The sequence below is a fragment of the Miniopterus natalensis genome, chromosome 17 (genome assembly GCF_054644295.1).
Source record: "Miniopterus natalensis isolate mMinNat1 chromosome 17, mMinNat1.hap1, whole genome shotgun sequence".
NCBI classification, from domain to species: Eukaryota; Metazoa; Chordata; class Mammalia; order Chiroptera; family Miniopteridae; genus Miniopterus; species Miniopterus natalensis.
The window spans coordinates 31,467,654-31,487,098 of NC_142097.1; the positions used below are offsets into that span (position 1 = coordinate 31,467,654).

Genomic DNA, 19,445 nt, shown 5'->3' on the forward strand with positions numbered 1-19,445 from the left:
CCATGGACCAATGAAATCAGACCCCCGAGGGTGGGGCCTGGCGCCAGGTTCTAATGGCTCCCCAGGTGATTGTGAGGGGCGGGCTGGGGTGAGCCTGCCGCACCGTGGGAGTGTCAGTGAACCTGCAGCCTGGCTCAGCTCCCCGCTCCCCGGATTAGGTAGAACGGGCTCATCAAGAACTGATTGCCATGCGCATCTAAAATATGCTAATGGAGGTAATCAAGGCTAAGGGTTAAGGCTGCCATTTCCTTCTTTTCATGAAATCAACTGGAGAGTTTGGGGGATGGGGCACCTTGGCTTCAGAGCCTGCCTACCAGCCAAGTTTTTATCTTTTCTCTCCTTAGAGGAGCCATTCAGTTGTTGTTGATGACAAGGGGCCTCATCTCGCAGGTGGTGCCCAGTTTACCAGAGGAGGGGGCTCTAGCAGTTGTCTCTTGGGCAGTCTTCGCTGGGATACAGTGGCACCCCCTGAACTGGGTTTTCCTTAACCAAGGGCCTGTACTCCGGCCGGTCCTCTCTGACATGGCTTCTCAGCCTGGCCCTTGAGGTCTCCTCGAGTCACGGGTGACGCAGAGGCCCTCCAGGTGGCAGGTAAAGGAGTGGGAACTTAGTTCAGGTTCCAAGAAACTTTGAAACACTTTCTTAGTAGGAGCCGTCTCTCTGGTAGTTGCTACCCAGGTGACCTGAAACGTGTTAGGAAAAGAGCAGTTTGGGAAGCAGGAGGGATACTCTGAACCTGTCACCATAGCACTGTGTTCATAAACCCCAAGGCCTGCACCCAGCTGGCTTCAGTGACCCTGGCCCCACCCATGAGAAGGGCCTCAGGCACCTCTCAGCCTGGACATGGGCGTTGGGGGGGTTCCAGCTGTGGGAGTAGCTCTCAGGAAAGTTTGTGTTGGAGGCACAGGCTCCAGATTGGTTTTCCGTAGTGTCTATGTTGTAGAATACAGGGACCTCCTATGGATTGTGTTCTTGGAGTAATACTTTCACGTTTGCTGTCTTTGTTTTACTCAGACCAGGGTCTTATGCCTGTATTTCAAAGGGGGAAAGTAAAGCCCAGAACTGTTAAGAGACCTGACAACCTCATCTGACCGACCAGAGTCAGCTACTCAGTGTGTCTCAGTATACACAGGAGGGCTTGAAAATGCAAAAGCACGTGGACAGAGAAGATATTATAAACTTTGTGTTCTTTCATTTGGATCATTGCTGTAAGGCAGAATCACCTTGGACCTCTGCTTTAGCTAGGGCCCCGAGACCATCCGTGTCACCATTTCCAGGGCCCTACCCCTTGCCATGAGTCACCCTCGCATCTTCAGAAGGATTCCACCCTGGGTGTGCACATCGCACCCCCTCGGCTGGAGCCCCGGCATGGCAGGCACAGATGGAAGGGACTGAGCTCCCACCAGCCTCCATCCTGGCTGGCCCTTCTTTCCCACCTCTTTCTGAGGTTTAGTAAGAATCTGCTTGGGCTGCCTTTCCCTTTCTGGGGCTTAGGAGGCGCCTCTTTCGTGTGCACAAATGCACACTTCCTGGCACCTTGAGCAACAGTAAAGTGTGCTTACTAGTTTCGCTTAATACCACTGCTGTAAAAATTACGGGTTTTAGTTGCATCTACGGAGTGGTCATTGTTTGAACAGTGGTGAGAGTCTTTGGGGCCTTTCTCATGGATAGTGCAACCCATCCGTGGCAAGAATTGGGAGCGGGGGCCCCAGGAAGGATGGAGTGATGGAAGAATTACCTGTGGACGCAGAGCAGCGCGGTGCCTGTGATTGGGCCGGCGGCCGGCCAGCCGCCTCGCTCTGTATCAGTTGACGCGCGGGTCACGATCCTTAATTTCCTGTTGCTTTCCAAGGCAACACTCCATCCCTGCACCTTTTTCTCTTACCTCCCCCAGCTCCAGCCGGAGTGGCACAGTCTAGGATATTACTCTCTGATACCAATCTGTGGACAGGTCAGCCTTGCCAGCCGCAACTTTTCCCCCAAGGGTAAGAGGAAGTAGTATTTTTTAAATTAGCCTAGGAGGGAGCCAGGCAGAGGGCTCTGAGATGAGGGTGGGGGGTCTGAGCTCCCCACTGAAGCGGCCGGATCATTTCATTACAAGATCACTTTCTCCTCTCGGTGAGTTACTGTTGTTTTAACCAGAGGTAGTGCTGTAACCTTACTATGTCGGATAATTGTGTGTAAATTATGTTCTAGCTCCATATAGAGGAAGGCTATTTTTTTCCTTCCAATTTTAAAGCTGTTTAGAGGGACTGCCAAATTGTAGTCTGAACCCTTGTGCTCTCTGGCTAATAGCTATAGACCGGCAGAGAGTGCTCTGAGAAACATTTGGGGTTATATTTATAATTAGTTTCCTCTGTAAATTAATTTCTGCAATTGACACATCAGATATGTTTCACCTTTGTCCAGTGGTCAACCATGGATACATCGAGGCCCACAGAATTAGCTGGCGGGTGAAGCAGCGGGGGCCACACTGTCTTGGGCACTTGGGTTTATTTTAAGCCCTTTTTGCATTTAGACTCTCAACTTAGGGATCTTTTTGTCCTGATACTTTAAAAAAAAAAAAAAAAAAAGCCCACACACCTTTATTGAGATATAATTCATACGTCATATAATTTACCCATTGAAAGGGTATATAGTTTGGTGGTTTTTAGTATATTCATGGATGTGTGCACCCATCACTACAGTCAACTTTAGAGCATTTTCATTACCCCCAAAGGAAACCCCGTATTCTTTAGCCATCCCCCCCTCCTCTCCTCCAGCCCTAAGCAACCACTAATGTACGTTCTGCCTCCTATGAACTTTCCCTGTTATGAATGTTCATGTGAACGGAATCATATAATATGTGGTCTGTTAGGACTGGCTTCTTTTACTTAGCATGTTTTCACGGTTCAGCCATGTTGTAGCATGTGTCAGTGCCTCATTCCTTTTTGTGGCCGAATAATGCTCCACTGTACGGATACCTCACGTTTACTGTATCCATCCATGTGCGACGGGCATTTGGCTTGTCCCACTCTTTGACCATTATGAACAATGCCGCTGTGAAGATTGTGTGTAAAAGGTTTGGGTAGACATAGGGTCCAGTTTCTCTGGGGCATATACTAAAAGCGGAATAGTCGGGTCATCTAGTAACTATGTTTAATCAGTGGAGGAGCTTCCAGACTGTTCCACAGCAGCCGCACCATTGCGCCCTCCCCCCAGCGGCATTTGGCCTGCCCTTTTGTCTGTCTGCTTCAGCTCGAGAAAGGCAGGGTCAGACTTGCTCCTCAAGGTGCCCTCTCATCTCTCTTTTCCCCAGTTGTGTCTTCTGTGTGCTGGGAAGAAAGAAGATGACCCAGCTGCAAATGCAGGTGTAGGAGGCTTTGGTAAATAGCGAGAGCAAGATTTTGACTCTCCTTTTTGGTCGTTCCCAGTGCCGTGTGACATTGGACACTTAATTTCTCCGGGCCTCTCTCATACCCATTTAACACTCCCCCAAGCCATTTCCTACCTTTCCATGCATTTGTCAGGATTAGGAAATACTTGTTGTTTTCTTGTGTGACAACTAATATTTTGGGGCCAGTGCCGTTGTTGGAGCAAAGTTTTCTCCTTCAATCTCATTCTCAAGTGTAGTTTCTCTTTTCAGGCCCCATTCTCTGATTTGATTACACACACGCACACACAGCCCTGCTTTATCCTAGTTTATGAAAATACAACTAGCTGCCCCACTCCGAGTGACCATTTCAGATGGAGACACATTTTTTAAAAGGGAATTTATGAAACTAAAAAAAAAAAAAAAAAAAAAAAGCCAGCTCTCTGGTCAGAGGCAGGAAGGTGGAGTGTTCTTTGCAGCTCCAGTTAGCAGCTGGCTTTGGCCAGTTCTTATGTGTAAACAGCAATTTTCTGAACTGGAATGGTGCTGGGGTTTTCTTTGTGGAGCCAAGAGGTTTGTGGAGAGCAGCGATGTTTAGTTAAATTATGGGTCTAGATGCAAGACTGCGGCATTGAGCTGTGAGAGTCTGAACACTCCCCACTCCTCTATGTGTGACACACACACACACGCACACACACACACCCCACTTCCCAGAGTGCTGCCCTAAACCACAAAAGGAGGGCATCTGTTGAGGGAGGGGCTGTCCCTCAGTGGTGCAGCCTGGGTGGGTATCTAGTGTCTCTAAGAGTGGAAAGCATCGTATACAAAGTGTTTTCTGCAACCCCTCCACCAAGAACTCCAGGCAAAGGAAATTTAGGATCAGTTTTCTAGTGGATTTTGGGCAGATGGGTGGCTCCTTCCATCCAGGTGGACCTTGCCGCCTGAGCAGGCCAGGTGCGCGGTGGCTGGCTTCCCCCTACCCTGTGTGGTTAAGTGCCTTGCTGGTGTGGAGGCTGTGGGTTAGGAAACAGTTACCGGACGGGCCTGACACAGGAAGAAAACACAGGTGGCTCTCTGTCTGCATTGTGGGTGGAGAGGAGTTTTTATAATTCGAAGACTGTAGAACCAGGGGGCCAGTAGGTAACTTGTCCTGCTCACTTTTTCCAAGACCAGATGAGAGTTAAAGTTCTGGGGGTGCCAGATGGGTCCTGGAGCAAATAGAAGCCAAGACTCAAGCATTGGGAAGGAATAGAGAGCTACCCCCAAACACAAGCCCCACCCCCAGACACATAAATAGAAACTTGGGTAATACTGATGAGAATTTGAGGACCTCCATTTAGTCCCCTGAGAGCCTCGACACCACACCCCAGCCCTGTCCCCTTCCTGCCCTGCCCTCCCCAGCAGCCCTGGCCATGCAAGGGGAATGGAGGGAGACTGTGTGATTCTAGCATCCTCCGCGTGCTCGCCCAGCCCCTCTCCAGAATGCAGTTCCCCAAACAGTGCAGAGCCCATTAGCCCCCAGGATTCCCAGAGTAAATCACTCCCATTCCCCCTGCGCGCCCGGGCGGGAGAGGTCCCGGCGCAGAGCCCCGCCGCCCCCCAGCCGTGTCCCCCTCTCCTGCAGCCCAGACAGCGGTAAGCGGCTAACCAAGTGTCGCACATCTTCCCACTGGCCTTTTCACGTTCGGGAGGCTTGGATTAAACCGGTTTCCTTTCTGTGTTTGCTGCGGAGCGGGATCCATCACCGTATCTGAGCCGGTTCCAGGAGAGGATGTTTTAGTAACTTGGACACTTTGGCTCATTGTTTGGGGCCTGGGATTCCTCATCCTATTTTTTTTTTTTTAAGTGTTTTAAACACTTTTCTAGGACTGTGTAGATTTATAGCTGGGCGTCTGCCCCAGTGTTTAGCGCTCCGTGTCTTGGCAAGTTTAGGGCTCTGAGGCAACAGTGGAGGGTGCAGGAGGGGACCTTTCCATTTAACCAGTTACTGGGGAATGAACATTCTGTTGAATTCTGTTATTTGGAATGAAGACACATGGGTTGTTTAATTTTCTGGGTCCATGTGAACATTCGGAATATAAATAAGGCCTGCACTATACCCACCGGCTCTAAACAATGTATAAGTGAGACCATGGGGTTCATTTTCCAGAATGCCTCTCCAGAGTTTCTTTAAGTCGAACACTCCACTTGTGTACGTGTTCATAGATCACATTAGTGTTTTTTTATAAGATGTTTAATTACTTGGCTGGGGTAAAAAACAAAAAAGGAATGAAAAATCTAAAATGAAACTATTGGGAGTCTTTGCTTTTCTGAAATCATGTAGAGCTGCTTGAGAGTGTTTTCGAAATGATAGTGGAAGAGGGGGCCCAGGGGTAGATTCATCAAGTTTTCTGTATAAGGTGTGTTTCTGCTGCACATTTATTCTGAGCTTGAAGGATAAATCTAGCAATTGACTCAGGATTCAGTTACAGTGACCATTTACTTAGCATCTACCTGGTGTCCTACTAGGTCCTTTGGCATATGCTATTTAATTTATTCCTAATAGGAATCTTGCGTGGTAGGCTAATTATTATATCTACATTTTATAGTGGATTAAATTCCCTATTATATTAGAATGTAAGGTCCAGCACCTAGCACTTAACATATCTGTCGAATGAACACATTAGGGAAGTTAGGTTAGTAAAATTTGGTGGCTAGTTAGTGGAGGGAGAGATTTAAATCTAGAGACAGTCTGCTGGAGTTTCACCGCAAAGGTGACCTTGATCCAGCAGGGAGACTTAGGAATGGGTGAGAAGGGAGATGGACAGTAAGGGGCCGGATAAGATGCCCCCACTTAATGAGAGGTTCTTGGAACTTGGTGGTGTGGACCCTGGTGGGATCTTCACAGAATATCCTCATGTGCATGATCTCATCTAACCCTCCCAATTCACCTGAAAGAGACGAAAAACAGTAAATCACAGCTTTCAGCACGGCTCTCACAGCCAACAGGAAGTTGCCAGGGCAGTGTCCTCTTAAAATAGTGCAGGAAGTCCATTATTTTCCAAGGACATTCCAGTTTGGGCTCAATCAGCAGGCTGCAGTGGCACATGTTCCCTCTGGGAGCCACTAAGCTAAAGCGTGAGCTCGAAGCCTGGGAGCTGCCTCCGCCGTGGCCCATGCTTGTAGATTTGTGAGAGTTCAGGATTCGGTGGCACCTGGAGCTCCCGCGGGACTCACTGTGCAGAGCACAGAACCCAGACCTCAGGGTGAGTCCAGGGTCACACCCAGACTGAGACACCGAAGCGGGCGTCTAGTGCCTTTTACACGGCTCAGCACAACCTACCGGTAGCCACTGCACCCCCAGGTGTCACTCAGCTGAGCCTTTCCTGTGGGAGGTGGGTCAGTTTTTTTTTCCTCTCAGCAAAGTTGTCAGTTCGGAGCCTTGGTGGTAACAGTGATCCAGCCAGCCCCTGTACTTAGGAATCTTATATCAAATTATAATAGACACATGTGACATTGTGGGGTTTTTTAAAAACATATTCCAAGATTGTCTCACACCTTTATTTTGGGGATTCAGTCATGCTTGCCTTTGCATGTTCGCATCAAACATTTCTCCCCAGCTTTATGGTGGTCTAATTGACAAATAAAATTGTAAGGTATTCACAGCATACAACGTGATGATTTGATTCATGTATATATTGTGACTGGATTCTTCCTGAATTAAGACATTGTGCTTTTTATTACATGTAACCAAACTGGTGGCACCCTGTACCCACTGAGTCTTTAAATTTTTTATTTGACATTAAAAAAAATACCCCCCCCCCCCCACACACACACACATAACCTAAACTCACTCTTCAGAACAAAATGTATTTTCTTCTTTCTTTTTGGCTCCTACATGTTAAGATTTTTGGTCTCTGCTGCTCTGAGCAGTTTATGTCATTGAGCTTCCCTCTTCCTTTGCTTTGGAACTTGGGGAATTCTGAGATGTGGCCACACACATTTGTTTTTGTATCCACCAGCCATTTCTGGGCTCCATGTGCCTGACTGGCCCTGTATGGGCATTGCGGGCGGTGCCTGGAGGAATCGGGAGTCCACCTTCTGGGGGAGGAAGTCAGGAAGACCGATTATTGGTGGCTTCAGCTAGGTAGAAAGTAGTGAGGGCCGCGAGAGGCTGATGGGTACAGTGATGGGGGATTCAAGGGAGGGAAGGACAGCTTCTGGATGGGGCGACTGTATAGATATTTTGAATTCTGGGGAAGGTCATTGGATCTTGGAAGATAGTCACAACTTGCCATGGGAGACTTAGGCGTGGAGGGAGAGGCATTCCACGGAGGAGGACCTATGTGGACAGAGGTGTAGAGACGCAGGGATGAGCTGGGATTGACTGAGTGTGGATCATTAGAAACCAGGAGAGAAAGGAGGCCTGGGGACTGAGCTTGGAGGGTGGTTTTTGTGTGTGAGGCCAGTGTCTGTCTTGTTGGCCAACATATACCACCACCCAGAACACATCAGGGTAGACAGTCCACACATATGTTTGAATTACGTGTGATTTTCTTACTGGCAGATTTTATGGGTACTTTCTGGGCAGCAGATCTTTGTGCATGTAATTCTGTTTCGTTCATGTCTCTTAGGTTGAAGTAGCTTTGACCCGGGACTTTTTTCCTCTTTGTGCTAGTACGTCAGAATGAAGCTGTGCATTATGGCCAGAGGGGTTCTGAGGTCCACTCTGGGTCTGTAGGAAACTTGAGCCTTCAGGTTGCGGCCTGAAGGCCTAAGATCTCCAGAGTGACTATCTCCAGCATCCCAAGGCATCTGCGGGGCCCACTCTATGCAGTTTGAACCCGTCTAAAATCGCCTTTCCAGAGAAATGTGGAGAGTGGCTTGTTTCAGCATCTTGGAGAGCGTGGCTTCAAATAACCCGGTTAACCCATGTCCCCCCCTCTTGTCATTTCTTGCAGATGGTCACAAGAACAAAGAAAATATTTGTAGGCGGGTTATCTGCGAACACGGTGGTGGAAGATGTAAAGCAATATTTTGAGCAGTTTGGCAAGGTAAGCGGTGCGTGGGGGTGGCGTGACGCGCCGGATCCGTCCTTAAAAGCGGCTGCTGTGGCCCCTGCCTTTGCCCCAGCCGTGTCCTCAAGAACCGTGTCCTTGAACGTGGCCGTCAAGATTTAAGTGAAATTCGGCAGGAGCCGAGGTGGAAGATTCCGGCTTGTGGTTGGCACGGTACCCCATGTTCCTGCAGGAGCAGACAGAGTGGCCTTTGAGCACCGTGGTGCTGGCATTTGCTGGCCACACGGGTCCCGGGCCGGGAGCTGGCGGTGGCAGAAGCTGGGAGGGCTGCAGGACTGAGTCACAGGGCAGGGGCTCCCACAGAAGCTGCTGGAGGTCTGTGAGTCGGCGCCGGGCTTCATTCCGTGCCTTTCTGGAGAGAACCGGTTGAGAGAGGAGGCCCCCTGGGGCCCTTTGCAGCCAAAGCCTCCCCTGTCAAATGCCCGGGGAAGCTGGGGAGGACGCTGGGCCTGTACCTGTCAGAGCGTCTGTGAGACAGCAGGGAAATTATCCCCTGGGCTCTGCTGCCCGAACGGGCTGAGAGCAGCACCGGACGCCCCGGATCGGTCAGGAATGGAGTGCGAGGGTGTGTTCAGCCAGCCTGTCTCTCGCCGGTGCCCTGGAGGGTGGGATCTTCCCGAGGATGGCACATTTGTTAGGTGAACGTGCTGCCTCAGGGCTCCAACAGGGCAGCTTAGGTGGGACTGACCCTTGTTGACTCCTGTGTCCCAGGAGGCTAGCAGACGAGTGTCTGAGCTTTCTGGCTCCTGTATCTGTGAGTAGAGGCATTGTCCTGGGAGCCAGGTATGGGACAGTTCCTTCTGCACCCCCTTCCCTCCCCCCAGCCCTGCTGAGGGGTGGCCTGGCAGAGGGCTGTATCCTGAGAGGAGCCCCTACCTGTTCTAAGCTTTGTCCCTGCCCCCCCTCCCCCACTGCTGTCATGGTTATCTTGGGTGGGACAAAGGCACTGCACCCACTGCCCAGTCTGAAGGTTCTCGCTTATTCATTTACCCAGGGCAATGGGCAGCGGTGACCCTGTCCCCAGGTGTGTCCAGTCGTGAGCTGCTGTCTGGGAAGAGTGCCCTGACCTCTATTTAGCCTCGAAATGGAGATTTTTTTTTTTGGTCTCTGGTATTAATCAATTTCTTCATGGATGGGAGAACATGCAACAAAGAGGAACCAGCCTCCTCCAGCCTAGCCTTGCATTCAGAATGGCACTTAACTGCTCTTCCAGGTCGGTCCTGGAAGACACCTTCCCCGAGGCACTGTCTGCGTCGCGGGCTGGGGGCTGGGTCACTCTGGTCGGTCCTGAAGAATAGCCGAGTGCGTTGGTGGGCCTGTGCGTTAGCATACTTCTCTTCCAGACGGTTGAGAGCACCAGGGGGGATGTGTTCATCGCCCAGCCCTGCCCTGCCTAGGGAGAGAGATTGGAAGTAATTAAAAGAGACAAGTCCAGCTCGCGTAATGGAAGGCTCTGGAGCTCCAGCCTCTTTGCTACCGTTCCACCTTTAAAACAGGCCAGGGGTAGTGTTTGCAAACATGAGGTGGGATTGCTTTTCGAGCCATAACCTGCCTTGGAATCTCATGGGCCTGTTTGTGGTGTCAGGGAAGTTGATGCTGCCCAGATGGGCTGTTAGCATTTTCCAGACAGGCTTGTACTTGCACATCTCTGCACATTCCCAGCTCTTGGTTTCTTCCTCTCTCTCTCTCCCTTTCTCTCTTTCTGTCGTTTTTCATTAACACTCACAGTTATGACCCGGTGGGAGGCTCTGCAAGCTTTGGCCGGGCCCACAGCAGCCACAATCGCTGCCCTGAGAACATTTGTCCCCTTGTCTGGGGGGCAGTCACAGACCACCTTCCCTGGCTGGGCCCTCACCAGGTCTAAAGCTGCTCAGTTAATTTCGCAGTAATTTGTGGATTCCAGCACAATAGGTACACTTATCAAGTGTTTTATTAGGGACTAGGAAGGTTTTTTCAATGTATCAAAACTGTGACATTCTGTGTGCTCATGTTTTAGTAGCTCGTTTCATACGCACACTCTGTGTATCATCTGGGTCTGTCCTCAGAATAGCCTGTTCCTCCTTCGGCTGGTGGCTGGTAGGTTTGTGTGCCCTTGGGCCGGGCCCATCACCTCTCAGGATTCTGGTGTATTCCATTTGAATCCAGAATGATCAAAGAAGGGGAGGCTCTGCCTTGGGGGCCGAGTAAATCCAGCAGCCTCAAAAGGAGGTAGGTAGTGGGTAAATTGACAAACCGACTGAACCCTTCGTTGTTTATATTCTGGGTGAAGGAAGCGGAACACAGACACACGTACACACACGCATGAAGTATACTCACACGTTCCTGACTCTGTAAGTTGTTTGGGGCTCTTTTTGGTTGGTTTACTGCAAATTAGTGAGTGTAATTTTATTATTTAGTGAGTGCAGACTAAGTGTTGGATGCTGGGTCAAGCCATTGACTTATATGATATCATTTAATTCTTCTCTGGGAGGCTGGTGGGGGTGTGGCCCGTTTGTAGATTATCAAGTCTTTGACTCAAGGTCACAGCCCCCTGAAAGAATGCAGATTCCTGGATGTCAAGTCTTTGACTCAAGGTCACAGCCCCCTGAAAGAATGCAGACTCCCCCCTCCAGGCTTGTCTGATAACAGAACCCGAACTCTGGGCCCGTTCCCTGCTGATCGAGCCACAGGATGGACTTAGGGATGGGAGGATGCCAAGGAAAGGGAAAGATTGTGCCCCCTCGTGTGCCCCAGACAGTGCTGGGCATCTGTGCATACATTACCTCAGCTGCACAGTGGATTTTGGTAACATTAGCCCATTTGACGGAGGTGGACAGTAAGGCTCAGGGAGGTTAAGTCTCAGCATAACAGCCAGGATTCACACCCTACCTCTTCTTCCTCCGAGTCTAGGACCTCCTATCCTTTTACAGTCCCTATTCAGGCCTCGCTACCCTCTTTTTAGGTTTCCCTCGCTGTCTTTCCTCTCTCCTCTCCCTCTTCCCTTCTTGCCCAAGGTGGCAGCTGCTTCAACTGTTTATTTCAGGTGGCAATCAAGATGGGTAAGACTGCTATCATGGGGCTGAGCTAAGGGAGTTTAAATATGTCATTACTGTAAGTGGAGTGGGTGCTGAATAACACGCCAGGAGCTTTAAATAACTCAGATTGGAGGCTTGTAAGCCCTTTTGTGCTTTCCTCCTGCCTTTCTCCCAGAAGTTTTACCCCCCTCCCCCCATCCCAGGTTAGGGATGTCATTACTTATATTTAGGATGAGATCATGAAATGTGGCCATTGGCATAAGGTCTCAGCTAATGTAGATGGCCATCCCCACCCTCTGGGTAGCCGTTCTGGTGTTGCCCTTGGACAAAGGTAAGGTAGAAGTTATTCCAACCCTTCATGCTGGGTCTGACCCCACTATGATACCTTAAGAAGCTATTTCTTTCCTGGCCTTAGTTTCTCATCTGAGGGAGGGATTAGAAGAGTTGTCGCAGTCAGTAAACATTTTTGACTCTGCAGAGCATATAGTCTCTGTCATAGCTACTCACTTCTGCTGTTGTGTGGAGAAACAGCCATAGCAAACAGTTGGGTGTGGCTGTGCTTCAATAAAACTTTATTTACAATTTCAGGTGGTGGGCCGCATTTGGCCTGTGGAACATAGTTTGCCAGCCTGTGGACTAGAGTATTCCTAAGGTTGATTTCAAGCTTGAAAATTCAGTAATTTGGAAAGTGTTTAAATACACATACATAGGTGGTGGATAGATAGAGAACTAAGTTATCTATAGACTGTAACCAAAACAAGGTGTTATCTCTAGTAATGAGCATGATGTAATAAGCAAAACAGTCATGACAGTGTCAGTTCATTTCTGGACCTCAGATGTAGGCACAGTGAGGATTCTCTGTTTGGAAATAGCTGTTTATAAATGGGAATCTTCATCCTATGGGATAGATCCAGCAAAACTGTAGAGTATTTCCAACTCCCTGTTACTTGTGTTAGATCCAAATTAATGAAGACCCAGAATTTGTGAAGTTCAGATTTTACTATGAAGATTCCTTGAGTTGATGTTTCTGAATTAAAGGGATGTGTGCTCTGTGCTAAGTTTTTTAAATGCGTATTAAAATTTGATTCTCAAGGCTGTCAGGCAAAATGGGTTGAACATCTGTCATGTAGATGACAAAACTGATGTTGAGAAAGGTCAATGGGTTTCCAGGATCACACAGCCCATGCTGGGTGGAGCCCGGATAGTCACTCAGTTTTGCACAATCTAGCCCTCACCTCTTTTTGCTGTTTATTAAACCTCCCCTCCCACTTTTACCACTAAGCAGCCCCCTACTCAGAGGGAGCAGGCTCTGTTCATTTGTCAAGGCTGTTGTTGCTCTGTAGTAATTTATTTTACTGCTTCAGGTTTCCTAGTGGACGTTATCAGTGCTCATGATTTCACACATAGAGGAGTGATATATACAGGCCGTTCCAAAAAATGGCACGTAAACGATGCTTTAGGTACACACCCAGGGCCTGACGATCCATTGGCCCGTCCTCCACCTCTCCCCGCATCGCCATCCTCAGTAACCCAGCTTGGTAATTAAAAAGCACTGGGATCAAAGAAAGCCCATGTGCAGGGGTTTCCTCCTCTCGTTTGGGCCTCTCCTTCAAGTACTGGTTTCTTAAATTCTCACTTATAGGATCTGGGAGATCAAAAAGAGGCCTTTACACGTAATGAATTCTCGGCTGCGTCCCGGATGGAGCAGTCCTGCACCCCTCAGCTGTTCCCCTCGATGATAGGGCTGCTCCTCGCCGCGCTTGCGAGGTGATTCTCACTTTATGTAACTCCTGTGGCCGCAAAGCAGCTCGCATCTGGAGGCTTCCAATTATACTTCACATGGCGAACTGTGTAATTAGTTTGGAAGACTTACGCTTAGTCATTGGTTTACCCTAATCGGCTTTGGCTTTCCCCACCAACAAAGTGAGCTTATTTTGCTAAGCTGAAACGACTCTGCACCCTTTGTTCCAGCCTTTTATTGTCTCATTCCTTTCATTCTGTTTTACTGCCAAAGTTCTGTTTCATTAGGCCTACAAGTCATTTCCAATTCAGTGGGCTGCTACAATCCGGCCTTTATCACTCGCTGCCCTGGTTCCCATGTCCCTTCTGGGCCAGTGCCCGAATTTGTGGTTTGACGTGAGAGCTTTAACCCCTTCCTGGGCCGGCCCCGCATTGTGGTGGATGGGAAAGTAAGGCCTGAAAGGAATCGGTTTGGAAAGTTAGAGCTCTTTAAGTCTCATCAAAGGGGAGCCCCGTGGAAATGAGGTGAAAGGGGTCCCTGGAGTCTTTTTGTTGGATTGGGGTTGTGTGTGGGCCTATAAAAGTTAACTGGAGCTGCGGAGAATGGTGCGTGAAAGCTTTTGGGAAGAGAAAACCAGAATGAATTGGCTTTTTAATACAGCGAGATCTTATTTATTCCGCTTGCGTGGGGGATCGTCCTCCGAGGAAGCGTTTGACACCTGTTCTTTTCAGCTCCAGGTTTTACGTGCGGGTCCGATGGCGTCCACGGCCGCTGCTCAGACTCCTTTTGATACTGTATGTGTGAGGAGAGTAAGATCTAGAATAACAAGTGTTAGGGAGCCTTTGAAATGCAGAAGGCTAGAGGGTCGTGAGAAAATAAATAAGTAAGTTACCCTATTTCTGAGAGTGGACTGTGATCCCGAGGTAAAATTTTATTGCTTCCAAATGTGTGTTGCAGATAAACGGAGCTCCGTGCAGTGCGTGGTTGTCTCTGATCAGGCTGGAAAACAAAAGTCCTGTGTGTCCTTTGTGGGCATCAAAGCTCCCAGGAGGCGTGTGTCTTCTGAAGTGGTTTGTACAGGTGGACGGACTGGGAGGTGGCGGCCCGGGCCTGGCCTGTCATGTGCTCGCCGCTGCTCCGGGGGCCTTGATGTTCCTCAGACCTTGGATTATGACCGTGGAGTGGACCAGGAAGGACCGCTCGCCTCTCCCCTTCCGGCCGGCCAGGCTGAAGGCTACTTTTGTGTTTAAATTCTCTTCCTGTAATAGCCCAGAACAAGGCCAACAGTGTCCTCATGTTTTATTAATTCTCTGTCTGGTTTGTGTCAGTCTCCCCCTTCGGAAGTGTGTCATACGGGGGAGGGGACTTTATTTGCCCTCTGACCCCTGGCAGAGCTGCTGCGTGCGAAATGTCACAGTTAGCAGACAGGAGGCTCCTGCCTGGCCTGCCTGCCTGCCTCTCCCTTGTCCCTTGTCCCTTGTCCCTTCTCGGCCAGGTGGCAGCAGGCAGACGGGCTACCCACGGGTAATATGAGCCTCGGGCTTTGCAGGTAACCCTCCCTGCCAGACCACTTTGTGTTTTCCTGGGAACTCGCCCCCCCATGGACTGACCCCTGCTGCAGCTAGTGGAGGGAGTGGAGTGGGAAATGGACCAAGCACCCCAACCTCACTTCTCCTGAGTCCTCTCTCTCTCTCTCTTTTTTTGCCATAAAAAGAGCTCCTGAAATAGAATAGTGGGTTTCTAGGAAAACTTCCCATTTCCCTTTTAGTGTATAAAATATAGCCAGCTGTTGTTAGGCAAATGCATCAGACATTATTATTGCTCTGTTAACCGTGTTTTAAAAAATACAAGTGGAAAAATAGGATGCCTTCTGGGGAGCAAGCTGGGAAAACTTGGAGATTCTGCGGATCAGATGCCGCGTTCGTATCCACAGTAGGTGGAGGAGCAGGGGCCCCAGCTTTCCCTGGCGTTGCTGTTTAACGGTGCCCCCCAGAATGGCTTAGCTTTATTTAATGTTTCTCGGAGGCCCTGAGGAGGAAGGCAGGGGAGCCCTCGGGCAGGAAGCAGTTAATGAGCCCGGGAGGTGGAGAGCGGAGGGGCCCCGCAGCCCGCGCCCCAGCTCACCTTCCCAGAGCCCTCCTGGCAGCCTCTGAGGACGCCACTTACAATGGAGTTGTTTGCATGAGAAAGAAAGCTTTCTTCCCTGGATGTACTTCAGTGGGAACTGAAAGTGTCTGAGAAATCACGGTCCAAGCTTGTGCCAGTGGGTGCAAGGAGTGGTTCTTGGGGAAGAGAAAGCTCAGTTCATTTAGCCTTGGCATAGAAATCGAATTCCATTGTTTCGTGGAGTGAACATTGATATGGAGATTCCTGCCCGTCCCCTCACCCCTTCGGTCAGACACCCCATTACATGGGTCGCATATGCTTTGCTTTTTTTTTTTTCTTTTTGCCTCTTTTTTTCTTCTTCTTTTGTCCTCTGAGAATTAGTCTCTCTGTAGAATGGCCGGATTTGTCAAGTTACCACCCTCTAAATTTTTACAGCTCTGTATATTCAGACTCGGGATTTGTGAATTAGCTGAAAGTGGGCTGCCAATCGGCCCTTTATTTACATTCGAAGCCAGGAGAGCGAGAGCCCCTGAAAAATGTTAATATGCAGGAAGAGGCTGAAGGGTTGAGTTTCTGACTGTTGCTAACCTCACCACTGCCTTTAAAACCAATCATGAGGCACACGGCTGATATTTAATAGCTTTTAGCTGATTATTTCTCTTCTCCTCCTTTCTTTTCTCTCCAAGTTGACCTGGGTGTACTTGAGCGGAAATGAAGTCATCCAAATGCTGAATTAGAATAATCACAGGCCTCCAAGAACGAAATGGAAGCAGAGATTAAATGGTGGAGGGGAAGCTGGCGTTAATAAGCACCAGAAAAACTTTGCATAAAATAAATAGGAGATTCGATAGATTGAATTTGTGTACGCGTTTTCCCTCACCTCGCCTTGTCTTCCTGGCAGAGTGGGATTCGATTTGCGTCAGGTCCACATACCTCCTGCAGCCCGGGTGATGGCCCTTTCTTTCCCGTGGGACGTCTGTGTGACTGGGATGTTTCCAGGATGGAAGAATCTGGGTGGAGGGGCTGTTTCTGTGAAAGGTTGATTATTACTTGTTGCAAGTGCTGAGGACGGTAGGGGCGGGGGAGGCATATCGTAGACAACACACAGCAGGCGAGCAGTAGATATTGTGGATGGATGGATTCCTGATTGTGGGGGGAAAGCTGGGCAGGAAGAAGGTTGGGTGACCAACTGTTCTGATTTCCTTAGGACTAAAGGGGTTTCCAGGAACCTGCACTTGCAAACCACCCTAAGTAAACAGGAGGTGGGAAAAGTCCAGTTGGCCTGAAACCTGCAAATGGGTGAAAACTTCCTTGACCCCCTCCAGGCAGGTTTAGATCTCCCTTCCTGTATGTTCTAGAAGACTTACTTCATACCTGTTTGCAGTCTGTCCTCCTGATTTAACTCGGCCACGGGGGGCAGGAGCCAGCCCGGAACCTGCACATCATAGGCCAATGTTAATGGAGCAAATGGCCTGGGGAAGGCAGGACAGACAGACAGATGGTGCAACAGGTCGCTCATCATTGACTTGGAGAGCAGGACCACTTTGGGCTCCTACTTAGGGATTATTTTGATATCTCCTGAAAATAAAAATTTCTGCTGCGTGTAGCAAAAAGTGAGCTTCTTGTAGTCAAAGAGCAAAAATAAGGATTTAATTAGATTAAAAGCCCAGCAGAGTAGGTTTGTTTACAGGAAGTCGTTTTTAGGTGGTCTGTCGAGGAAGATGTAATTTGTGGAATGGGATTAGTTGTAAATTAGAGATTTTTGGTTGTTGAGGTCGCTCAGGGTCTTTTATAATTGGCTGCAGAGGTAAATAAATATTTTCAGACTTGCTTATTGTTTGAGGAGTGTTGGTGTTTGGGGAAGAAAAAACAACTTAAGGTGCTTCCCACTTAAAGAAATAGAAATAAGAGCATAGAATGATGGTCAGAGGCATCCTCCAGATCAGATCCCCAGCTTTCTTAGGGAATGGCAGAGGGTTGGGCAAGCCCCAGGGAGACAAGTGCTAGAGTTTTCCAGGGAGCTTGCTGGTTCTCTGATACAGAAAAAAAAAATTTCTGGTTTTTATCTTTTAAAAAGACCACACCATTTTCTTTATTGATAGATATGTTTTAGTGGCCAAAAGAAGGATTTATTGATCTCACGTTTCTCCATTTCCAACTAAGTTGGCATCTATGTTCAGATCCAGAGATTCCTGTTTGCCCAAACCTTTCATGGGTCTTTAGTCCTATAGTGGTCCTAGCAGTCCTGTGAGCTAGGAGGATTGTCCCCATTTTAAAGTTAGGAAAGGAGGGCTGGGAGAGCAGAAGTGACGTGATCAGGACGCCTCAGCTGGTAGCAGTGGGTGCCGGGTGCCAGGTGCTGGTCCTGCCCCCGGGTGAGAAGTTCTGGGTTCGCTGCTCCACCAAAGCTGCTCAGGCTGGGGCCGCCTCCCTCAGGTGGATGGGGTGCCGTGCCCAGCAGTGTGCAGTGGCGCATCAGTGACACGTTTTCCAGGAAACTGACTGTGGCTCTATAATTGTTTGTTTAAAACTTACTCTATTAGAACAAATATTATGATACAGAATACAACATTTGTATAACTTTCAAAAAAACATGAGACCTGGAGACAGTTCAGGATAGCTGCTGGCTCCATGAGCCTCTGTCTCCCAGTATTCCTGGCTATCCCGTGACGTAGTTGAACGTGAGTAGTTCTTCGGTAGAAACGTTGAGAATCACTACTGTTTCATGTAGGGGTTGGCATACTTTTTTTGGAAAGGGCCAGATAATGACTGTTCCCGGTTTTGTGGCCCAGATGGTCTCTTACTACCATTCAGCTCTGCCGTTGTAACAAGACAGCAACCATAGACAGTATGAGAATGAAATTTTGTGGTTGTGTTCCAATAAAACTTTATTTACAACAATCAGAAGGCTGCTGGATTTGGCCCTCGGCCATCATCGGTTGACCTCTGGTTTAGCATATTGTCTGACAATAAGAGCATGGATTTTTTTATGCTCTGGGGTCAAATCCAGCTCATCTCTTAACTGCCTCTATAACCTTGGGCAGGTTATCGAACTTCTTTCTCCCTCTGTTTCTTTACCTGCAGAATGGAGATGAGGATGGTACTTACCACATAGAATTTTCATGACAGTTAAATGAACTAATGCATATATACAGTTGACCCTTGAGCAACATGGGTTTGAACTGCGTGGGTTCACTTATACATGGATCTTGGGTCTTCATATCCCCAGATTTCAAGTTCCCAGATTCAAGCAGCCATGGATCAAAAACAGTACTTTTGATCCGCGGTTGGTAATCCGTGGATGCAGGAGACTGACTGTATGCGTTGTTCTACACCATTTTATACAAGGGTCTTAAGCATCCGTGGATTTGGGTATCTGCTGGAGTCCTGGAACCAATCTCCCATGGATACCGAAGGGTGACTGTAGTTAAGTTTTTGGGGAGTCAGAAATTATATGCAGATTTTCGACTGCAGGATTGGGGGGTGGTCAGTGCCCTTCACCTCCACATTGTTCAAGGGTTAACTATAGTTCTTAGCATCCTGCTAGCAATAGAGTAAGTGCTTAATAAATATTAGAAACATTAGCTGCTGTGGTTTTCATCCTCTGAGACCAGATCTCAGCCTCTAGAGTTGCCCTTCTAGTCCTATCCAGCAGTAGCCCCTCCCCCTGCCATCTGTCCTCTGGGTGGGCTTACCACTCATTTCTTCCACTTACCTTGGGGATAACACAAATTGAGAAGTCTTTCCTGCATCCTCTCAGCTTTAAGATGGAGATTCAGTTTTGTGTAGTTTTCAGTGGGGCTTGTACCTTGAGTTTTGAAATGGGGCTTGTGCCTTTTCCTTTACATATGATTCTAATAAGCTTGGTTTTCTGGGTTTTGAATTTATAGCAAATATTAGGATGGTGGGAAGATGTTAATAAACTCAATGTAAAGCAAGAGGGAGGAGAACCTATAAAAACAAAAAGACTTTGATCCTAAAAAGTACTGCATGGTTAGGCCCACGTGGCGCAGGGACACCGCCGTCCTTCCCAGGTCGGAAGGCACCTCGTCTCCGCCGCATGCATCCTTCGTGGTTCACCGATCCATCCACCAGATCATGGTTATCGCCCGCTTGCCAGGCCCTGAGCTGGGAGCCAAGGGCACATCGGCGAACAAATCGGACAAGATCCCTGC

General features: G+C 48.8%; 1 protein-coding gene across 3 annotated transcripts in view; it reads left to right on the forward strand.

Moving 5' to 3' along the window:
* Nucleotides 1-19,445, forward strand: part of MSI2 (musashi RNA binding protein 2) — a 336,713-nt gene that overhangs the window by 110,314 nt on the left and 206,954 nt on the right. For all 3 annotated transcript variants that reach the window (XM_087826226.1, XM_087826225.1, XM_087826227.1), the window contains exon 6: nt 8,293-8,385. In XM_087826226.1, coding sequence (XP_087682352.1) covers nt 8,293-8,385 — 93 coding nt within the window. The remainder of the gene's footprint in view (nt 1-8,292; nt 8,386-19,445) is intronic.